Consider the following 11,117-nt stretch of genomic DNA (forward strand, 5'->3'; position numbering starts at 1 on the left):
GGATGGGGATGGGACAAAAGTTTGATACCCGTTGGATTTGGGTATGGGGATGTGGATGAATTTTTTTTGCGAGGATGGGTATGGGATAGCAAAACTCGTCCCCGCCCCACCCCGTTGCCATCCCTACAGACAAGCACTTTACCGACAGAATTTTGCCCGTCAAAAATATGTTGAAAAATAATATTTACCAATGGATATCATCGATTATCGACGGATACTATCATTGATAATACCAGATTTTTTTTGTAGTGGACAGCGCTCAGCGTAAATCGACTTTTAGATCCTAGCGTTGAGCGTCAAAGTCACCGTTCAGCGCCATTTGGCTCACAAAGTGAGACATTGAGTGGCACCTATGCTTATGTGGCAAGTTGAACCTATTTCTCCTGTTTTTCTCGAGTGGAAGGCATCTTTGGACGTGGGAGCCACGAGAAAACACATTTTGCAGTGCTTGGACATCTGTTAGGACTTGTCAGAACAACTCATTCTTCCTCTTTATATCTCCTTTCTCTTTCATTCTTCCATTTGTAGCTTATGCTTTCCATGACAATGGAAAGCTAAACCCATTTTTGTTGGGATTAGATGTAGTCACTAAACTCTTGCGTAAATACAAATGTTTTGAATATATATATATATATATATATATATATATATATATATATATATATATATATACATATGTGTATATACAAATATATACATATGTGTATATACACATATGTATATATATATACATATATATATACATATGTGTATATATACATATGTATATATATATATACATATGTGTATATATACATATGTATATATATATACATATATATATATGTATATATATATATATATATGTATATGTATATATGTATATACATATATATATATATATATATATATATATATATATATATATATATATGCCTATTTCATTAAGTGTTAGTATTTTTGTTTCTTCACTTAATGCTTGCTTTGATTTGACCATTCATTGCATGATATTTAGTTCATTAGGTGTGGAAATATCTTTTGAAACCTTGATTTGGAAGAAGAAAACTCAATGGAGCTTGTATCTAGAAATGGGACTTGACCCATTGGTTGTCTTAAACCCTAGTGCATAAAGCAAGTTTGTTTATAAAGAGTTCAAGGGATTGACTCTTAATAAGGAAATTTAGGCTCAATCCACTAAGAATTAGGGTTTGAGTAGACTTGTGGGTTGACATTAGCATATTGATGTAGAGGATGTAAAATACATATATATATATATATATATATATATATATATATATATATATATATATGTGTGTGTGTGTGTGTGTATGTGTATATATGTATATATATGTACATATATACACACACACACACACACACACACACATATATATATATATATATATGTATATACATATGTATATACATATATATATATATATATATGCCTATTTCATTAAGTGCTAGTATTTTTGTTTCTTCACTTAATGCTTACTTTGATTTGACCATTCATTGCATGATATTTAGTTCATTAGGTGTGGAAATATCTTTTGAAACCTTGATTTGGAAGAAGAAAACTCAATGGAGCTTGTATCTAGAAATGGGACTTGACCCATTGGTTGTCTTAAACCCTAGTGCATAAAGCAAGTTTGTTTATAAAGAGTTCAAGGGATTGACTCTTAATAAGGAAATTTAGGCTCAATCCACTAAGAATTAGGGTTTGAGTAGACTTGTGGGTTGACATTAGCATATTGATGTAGAGGATGTAAAATTTTATATGCATTAGAGCAGAGGAGGTGAATTCTAACCCCAACAATACCAATTCATATCATTTCTAATATCTTCCATTGTCTAAGTGCCTTTAACTCCCAATTCATCTTTAATCGTTTATGCGCAAATTTACTTGCATGAAACTCAAAATTAAGGATTCATTATTTAGTTTAAATTAGTTATTAATTACGCGATTATTTGGTATTACACGAGTCTCTTGGGAAACGATATCTCAGTCTTATCGGTTGTAACGTTCCTACTAGAAATTACTTAAATAAAGAAATAAATTATAAATGAAATTCAACTATCGTAGTTTATTATTCCCAAATGCGGGAAAATTCCAAATTTATACAACGCGCTTAAAATTCAATTAAACCAAAAATCCGTAAAAACCATAATAGTTATACATGTTCTCAAATAACTGAATGAAAACTAAAATCAAAGATAAACATAATCACAATCCCATGCTAGCCTTTTCTCCGTCTCTAGGCATCACCAGCATCACCTGGAATATCATTTGCTCTTGTGTGACAAGTCACACGATCATTGTCAAACATAAACAGAAAGGGTGAGCTCATAAACAAATAACATATAAGTTGATAAAATAAAGATTCACTCAACTACTTTATTCTACCTAATCCTTCGTCAAGAACCTTACTGCCCCAAGGTTTTCCAACCGGCAAGTCACACAATTTCTTGACCATGGATTCAAGATTTAACATGCTTCCACAAACTGCCCGCTTGTGGTCCTACCTCTACAAACCTCCCCACTCGTAGTCCAACTCTACAGACCTCCCCGCCTGTAGTCCAACGCACATGACCTAATAGCTATGAACCTCCCCATTTGTAGCAGCCCTAAAGTATGAGAATGAAACATACGAACCTCCCCACTCGTATCCTCACACGAGGTCATCAAAATATGAACCTCCTTGCTCATATCACATGTTCACCACCAGCCATGAATTTACCCGCTCATGACATAAACAAGCATCTCCAGGTCCAAGTCTCACATCACATCATACAAACACAAGTAGGAATGCTTGATGCCTTCAACGCTATCGCTTGGCGCTGCTTAAGTGCCACCAAGCGATATTCTTGCGCAGACTGCCTGGCGAAACGCTCTCACCGCCAGGCGCCAGGCTGCATCCAGACCCATTGTTCCAGAGGCTATCGCTTGACGGGTTACACCTTTCCGCCAGGCGCCACATGTTTCAGGAACATCCCTAATAGTCCTATCGCCTGTGGGCCTGCACCATGCCGCCAGGCGCTATACCAATAACATGCTAGTTATTGGTTTAGCACTCAAAGAGGAGATTTTTTTCAACTCAATTGTTCATGCCTAATTCCAGTTTACCAATGTACAGGTCCAACCATTGTGCTGCACCTAATTCTACATTATTACACCACATATATCTCAATCACTAATGGTTAACATAAATTGGGCAAATTGCAACCATACCTCTCCTTAATTCCAACCAAGGATAACTCACACACATAATCATGTATAATAACACACCCCATAATGCCGAATTCACCTTATTGTATTGCAGTGTTTACTTTATGTCCAGTAACACATCCACACCTACTTATAGGTCACTTAACCTCATTTCTCATGCAACTAACACCTACTCTTAAAGTTCATGTTCATGCTTGTGGTAACGACCCCGAAACCAGAATCTAGAATTTCCACATTTCCCACTAAACCTCATACTAGCTCGTGACTACACAATTATAATTCCTTTGAAATTACCATTTCCATATCAATTTCCACCTACACATTAGAATAAGCACACCATCATATTCTCTTCATTACTAATTCCAATCACCAAAGTTTAATTACACTATTCTCGTCAACCCAAATTTACATTAATAACCCTGAAACTCAACCCTTGCGTCCAACATAGCTAGGACACTATAACTGGAAAATTCTCGCTATTTCCTAGAAGTAGAGCATGCGTCGCCAGGCAGCGTTTTAGATTCTCGATAAAATCCCAGTTTTCCCATTTTTGTGAAAACTTCTAATCTTTCCCAATCCAATCAAATCAGACAATTTCGCCATATTTACAAGTAAATCATGGAACGCAAAGCACCTAATATCTTTCTAACTCATATAGCAATTGGACTCTAGAATTTAGATTCTTAATTACATCCATCAATCCCCCAACATACATTCATAATTCATTTAGGGTTTAATTCGCTTAGCACATTCATATGAAATACAATTTCTTAAAGTTTTCCGCAGTAAATTCACAACATAACACATAGAATATATTCCAGACATCACCATGAATCTTGCTCTAAAACAACACTCAAAACGGCCCAAAATACTGTCGTGCTACCCGGTGGGCAATCATCCCCGCCAAGAGGATCATAGCGGAACCCCAAAATCTGGGTCAAAAGGATGTGTCGCCTGGCGGACCTTCATCGCCGCCAAACTGTTTTTGGGAAGAAACCCATAAACTACGAAAAAATAACATGACAGAGAGAATTTTTATGTAATTAAATCATGTCAAAGCACAAACATCATACACAAATTCATAACACATAGGAGCAGCTCCTATTACCTGAGAATCCTTGCTCCAATTGAGTTCCTTATCCTTTCTTTTACACTCCTTAGTTCATCTTTTCTTCTCCCCCTTGCCAATTGAGTTCCTTATCCTTTCTTTTACACTCCTTAGTTAATCTTTTCTTCTCCCCCTTGCCATGTACAGAATTAATCCCTCCACTCTCACTCTCAAATTTTCTATTCACTTTCTATTCCAGAACACTTCTATGCCAACCCTTTTCCATCTTTAATTTGCTTAATTAATCAAAATTGAATCCATGCCAAAAAAAAAAGAATTTAGCAAAAAAGAATCCATTTTGCATCAGTCATGTTTCAAACACACAACCACACAATTATCAAGTCAATGCACAACCAATTCGACCAACTCATGTTTTGTGATAATTCTTACTGATCCAAGAATATCAAATCACACACCATGGTCACACATCATGTTAAAATAATAAAATAACTAAACAAGCATACTAGCAGCATACTCAAGACTGGAACCCAAGTCCTCTCAGCCACTTAAGCTAGTACTATTCCACATGATAAGAACCAACATTAAATGTCATAAAGGCTCTTACTACCCTCATTTATTAAATAATTATTTATGTAATTATTTAAATTTCTCAAGTTTGATACTAGTTACTACTTGCACAACCTGGTACGCTTGCTAGAGTCTTAACAACCTCTTTCACTTTCGTCTCCACCTCCAACAAAGTTCGTCATCAATGACGCCAACCACGGACGAAAGTTTTGTTCTAGTGAAAGATCCACTTGTATAACACCGCCTTGACAAATAGTGTGGAGGAAATCTACGATGATGTGGAGACTTGGTCGCTAAAGGAGTTAAAAATCTTCAAGGTGAACGAGTAGGAATTCACCTAGCACATTAACAATGTAGAGACATGGGTGAGCTTTGTGGTCACCGACGAGAGCACATGCAACGACAACTTCGTCAGGAAGGCGTTGAGTGTTAAGATCAAGGATGCCAACAAAGATAGAATGTTGAATGTTGCTCATGTCACCAACAATGCCCTCTCTTTCATCAACCAGTATGCTACGAAACAGTAGAAAAAATTTTTGCCTTTTTTTTCTTTTGTTATTCTAAAAAGAAAAAAAAACTAAATTGTTCTACATGGTTTGGTCGTTGCTTCTTTTTGTGTTTCATCCATGTGTATGTAAAACCAAGTGAGCTGGTTTAAAATTCTAAATAGAAATATGAATATTGTTATAATGGTGATGTTACTTCTTCTTCCTCTTCCCAACTGTCAAATAGATTGCTTAATTGTCAAAGTAATCTAATAGGTGGTTTCAGATATGCAGATGGATTCGCAAACTATAATTAGAAACAACAATTTGGTGAATATTATTGCTACTCATAACAAGGGTTTGGATTACTTTGGGGATGGAGGTGAGAAGTGAGTTAATTGATTACTTTAGGGATGGAGAATGTGAGAGAAAACAGGCAAAAGGAATCTCGTGAGTTGTGAGAAGGTGACACTTTTTTTATACCAATTGTGGCTAGAACTGATATAAAAAGTGTTGATATAAAAAGTCACACTTTTTATGTAGTTCTAAAACTAATATAGAAAATTAAAAACTTTTTATACCGTCTATTTTTTATACCGGTTGTGGAACCAGTATAGAAAGCCTTTTTTAACCAGTATAGAAAAGCTTTTCTAGATTAATAAGTTATTCTTGTTTATCTTATTTGACTATAGGCATTTTAGGACATAAATGAAAATATTTATAGAATTACTTAAATATGATATACAATTAATTTTAATAACGTTATTATATATTATATGTATTATATTGATTATTGATTATTGATTATTGATTGTAAAATTAACGGATGATATTAAATGTGAGACATCTGTCTTTTCATATTATTGATAGTAATACATATGATATTAAATATGAGACATCTGTCTATTCATATTATTGATTATTGTTTTTTTTTTGAACTTATTTTCCTTTTTATGGAACCTTTTTCATTAAATTATATGGAGATGAGATAAGGATGTACATATCCATTTTGTCCTTGTCTATATATCTATCCTAATACCATCCTCATCCTTATCACATTACAGGTTTAAATTATTAAAGTACTCATTGATTAGATAAACTAGAATATATATATATATATATATATATATATATATATATATATATGTATATATATGTATATGTATATATATACATATACATATATATATATATACATATATATATATATATATATATATATATATTATATATTATGTATTATGTATGTATATATCCTCATCCTTATCACATTACAGGTTTAAATTATTAAAGTACTCATTGATTAGATAAACTAGAATATATGTATATGTATATATATATATATGTATATGTATATGTATATATATATATGTATATGTATATATATATATATATATATGTATATATATGTGTATATATATATATATATAATATATATATACATATATATATATATATATATTAACAAGGTGAGACGAGGAGGAGTTTCACTATATTCTTAAGGTAAAAATTCATCATCCTCATGTTTCTATCTAATGGATATCAAACTTTTGTCTCATCTTCATCGAGTAATGAGTATATCAATGTACCCGTGCCCATACATGATTTATTCTTGTTTCAATAACAAGTAATTGATTCTTTTATACAAAAAATGAAAAAAATACATTAAGAGAAACATAATAGTATCAAATATTTATTATTAAAAAGACATATTCTCGTATCTTGAGTGTTAAATAAGTAATACAATTTAAAAAAAAAAATCATGAAGTGATACGTGACATATGAGTTAACGTCATTAGTACAATAATAATGGAAAGGAGGACTAAAGTGCATTACGTTATAAAAAATAGGAATCCAATAGAAATCAATAGACCTATTTGAAATTTTCAAATAAATAGGAAGATCAAACTCCTATTTTAACTTAATTATTTCCATCTACATTAACTAGAAAGAAGGAAAGTATTAAATAAAAAATATTTATTGCATAATTAATTGTGATTATTAACTTATTTTAATTACTGTTTAAACATTAAATTATTCATTAAACCAGTATCAAAGTAATAAATGCAATTAATATATTTGTCAAACCAATTAATACTGCTTAGAATGTGCTGGTTGATGCTATTAGTTGATGCTATAAAAGCTGAGAAATGGGGTGCTAAACTTCATCAAACACTACTCAAAAAGTTCTATAATGAGTTCAATCGCTTCCAAAGAAGGAAATGAAGAAGAAAAGCCAGTTCTCTCTCTTCACAGAGAGAAAGCTTGGCCATCCCATTATCATCACCAACTATTTCAAAACTTTTGGTGTCCATCAATTCATGTTGAAGCAGTAGAAAGCATGCAAAAGCACTTTCAAGCAAAAGAAAGTGATGTTATTGTTGCTAGCTTCCCAAAATCAGGTACTATATGGATAAAAGCTCTTACTTTTGCCATTATCAACCACCAACGTTTCTCCTCTTTTGAGAATCATCCATTGCTCACTTCTAATCCTCATGAACTTGTTCCTTTCCTTGAATCGCTCTTCGGTGGTAATTTTAATGACCACCAAATTCAGCTCCTAGAAAACAAACCTGACCCAAGACTTTTTGGTACTCATACTCCATTTCCTTCCTTACCTGAGTCAATTAAGGAGTCTAATTGCAAGGTAGTTTATATTTGCAGAAACCCATTTGACAATTTTGTTTCTGCATGGATTTATTTTAATAAAATAAAGCCTGATTCCTTACCTCCAATACCACTGGATGATGCTTTTGAGTTGTATTGCGAAGGAATACTTGATTATGGTCCATGGTGGAGTCATATGTTAGACTATTGGAAGGAGAGTGTTGCCAAACCAAACAAGGTTTTATTCTTAAAATATGATGATCTTAAAGAGGATACTAATTTTCATGTCAAAAGAATTGCAGAGTTTTTTGGTTGTTCTTTCACAGAGGAAGAGGAGAATAATGGAACTGTTGAAAACATAATCCAAATATGCAGCTTTGAGAAGATGAAGGACTTGGCAGTGAACAAATCTGGAAAAGTAGGCAAAGCTGCTGTTGACAAAAAGAACTTTTTCAGAAAGGGAGAAAATGGAGATTGGATTAATCACTTTTCCCCTTCAATGATAGAAAAATTGTCCAAAATAGTTGAAGAAAAATTCGATGGATCTGGTTTGTCATTCAAAAATTGTTCTTAGTATGTGTGGGTTACAAATGTTCTTGTCCTTTTCCCTTTCCCTTTATTGAATAAAGAGGTACCATAAGTTGTAGACATGTGGGTACCTTATTTGTTACCATCTACAGTTATGTGCAAGAAAGATGTATGTTTTACCCCGTTGTGGTAACTTTAGGATCAATAAAATGTTTTTATTTTATTGTTTTTGTTCTATGATAAATTTCTATTCATCTTTTGCAAACTTCTGCCGTTAAAGAAAAAATATTATGTTCATATTAAGATGGATATATACAGTGAATAAAATGTGATCTCATTAAATAATAATTAAATCTAAATATTAAATATATTTAATAATTATAAATTAAACATCAGTTCATAAGTTAAAAGTTATTCATATCTAAAATAATATTTATTATTAAAAACAAATATAATTAATACGTGAATTAGAGTTTAAATTGGTTGGCAATATTAACCACCAATTTTATTATTAAATAATTTTGAGTAAATATTAATATGTCAATTAGTTGAAAATTTTTGCTTGTAGATTAACGGTATAATTACTTATTTGGTATCCTAATTTTTTTATTTACTTCAATTTAGTCTTTATATTTTTGGTTGGTTCAATTTAGTACCCCAATTACTTAAAAAGGTTCAATTTGGTCCTCTCCGTTAACGTAGAGTTAATACCGTGTTCGTACAGAATACGTATCAAGCCGTGAAATTTTGGCAATTTTAATTTTTTAAAAATTTTGTTTTCAATTTTTAATTTTTTTTCTAAAAATTTATAATCTGCCACGTGTCAAGTTACTGTCGTGTCATGTGATAGTTTACAGACATGACACGTGGCAGTGGTAAAACTTGTTTTCAATTTAGTCCTCTATTTTAAATTTTTGGTTTAATTTAGTACTCCTATCTTTTAAAATGATCCAATTTTGTCCTTTTCAATTTGAGACCAAATTAGTAAATAAACTTAATTATAACTTATATATACATGTTACAATAATTTTTTTTAATATATACATCAAATCACTTCACCTAAATACTCAAATTATTTTATTTTTTATATTTTTACCTTTATAATTTTTTACACTTGTAAAAAATAAAGTAATTTGAATATTTAGGTGTAGTGATTTGATGTATAAATTCAAAACAATAATTTTAATATGTATATATAAGTTATAATTCAACTTATTTACTAATTTGGTCTCAAATTTGAAAGGACAAAATTGGATCATTTTAAAGAATTTGGGTACTAAATTGAACAAAAAATTTTAATAGAGGACTAAATTGAAAATAAATTTTACCACTGTCACGTGTCATAATTGTAAATTGTCATGTGGCACGATAGTAACCTGACACGTGGTAGATTATAAATTTTTAGAAATAAATAAATAAATAATTAAAAAAGTAAAAAAAAGTAAAAAATAAAATAAAAGTATAAAATTTCATGACTTGACATGTGTTCTGTACGGATACAGTATTAAATCCAACTTAACGGAGAGGGCCAAATTGAACCATTTTAAATAATTGGGTACTAAATTGAACCAACCAAAACTATGGGTACCAAATTGAACTAAACCAAAAAATTAAGGGACCAAATCAGTAATTATACCTTAATTAAAATATTAAAGTTTAACAGTAACCTAACGTATAAATATTAATTCTCCATTAATAATTAAATGATATATTAATAGTGAATATAATTACTTAATTTTAAAATATTAAATCACTAATATGTAATGAAATTTTAGAGAAAATAAAATTGCATATTTATAGAAGGAACTGAAAGGTAGATTTAAGCTTAATATTACTGTGCTTACTAATTTACTATTAATATAATTAGAACAAGTTTAAATAGTTTTGAAATTTTAAAAAAAAATCAATAGTATTATCCTTATTTTATTATATTTAATGTTTATTAATGTGCACATTAATTATCTTTCATGAGGAGAGAGTAACCCTCTTTTAATTATCTTTCATCTTTATGAATATAATAAAAACAACAAAGATAGAAGGCAACCAAAGTAAAATAGCTGTGATTATGTTTGTCTTATTAAACGAATTTATATATAATTTAATCCAACAAAAAATATTTGTAAAATGAAGATTACATCCAATTATCCAATTATAGACCGTACTTTAATCTTATTTAGAGTTGGTGTGAAATCTCCAATACACCCTCAAGTTAAAATATTTGAATTTTGAACATCATATTAAATTAGGGGTAGTATGATAAGAGTAGGATAAAATGGTATAATAGCTTCAAAAAATTTGACTAGAATACACTTTAAAGTAGATTAATTTTTAATTCAATTTCACAAAATCATTTTATAAATTAAAAAGTGCATTATAATTTAATCTTATTCATAATTGATGTGAAATTTTCAACATAACTCATCACACCTATGAATGCACATCTGAACATGAGATTTTAGACAAGCTAAAATTGAAGATCTATTCTTCATTATTCTCTTCTACTAAGCATATCATAATTAGGTATAAATGGGAATATGAAATGTATACACAAAATGTTCATTTAAATAAGTTATAAGTTGAAGCTAATTTTTATGTTAATAATCAATTACATTTTTGAAATATATCACGGGGTAACACGTTATTTTTTTATTTAGTT

The 11,117-nt window shown here is 30.6% G+C and overlaps 1 protein-coding gene across 1 annotated transcript; it reads left to right on the top strand.

The window, feature by feature from the left end:
- The first annotated feature begins 7,509 nt into the window (after positions 1-7,509).
- LOC114167457 (cytosolic sulfotransferase 15-like) lies at positions 7,510-8,696 on the top strand. Its single transcript, XM_028052550.1, has one exon. The coding sequence runs from the start codon at positions 7,521-7,523 to the stop codon at positions 8,505-8,507; it is 987 nt and encodes a 328-aa protein (XP_027908351.1). The 5' UTR covers positions 7,510-7,520; the 3' UTR covers positions 8,508-8,696.
- The last annotated feature ends 2,421 nt before the right edge of the window (positions 8,697-11,117 follow it).

Source organism: Vigna unguiculata, chromosome 10 (genome assembly GCF_004118075.2).
Source record: "Vigna unguiculata cultivar IT97K-499-35 chromosome 10, ASM411807v1, whole genome shotgun sequence".
In the NCBI taxonomy this organism is placed as follows: Eukaryota; Viridiplantae; Streptophyta; class Magnoliopsida; order Fabales; family Fabaceae; genus Vigna; species Vigna unguiculata.

What these genes read in the sequence shown, in the direction of transcription:
- LOC114167457 (XM_028052550.1), top strand. Translation starts at nt 7,521, where the DNA reads ATGAGTTCAATCGCTTCCAAAGAAGGAAATGAAGAAGAAAAGCCAGTT.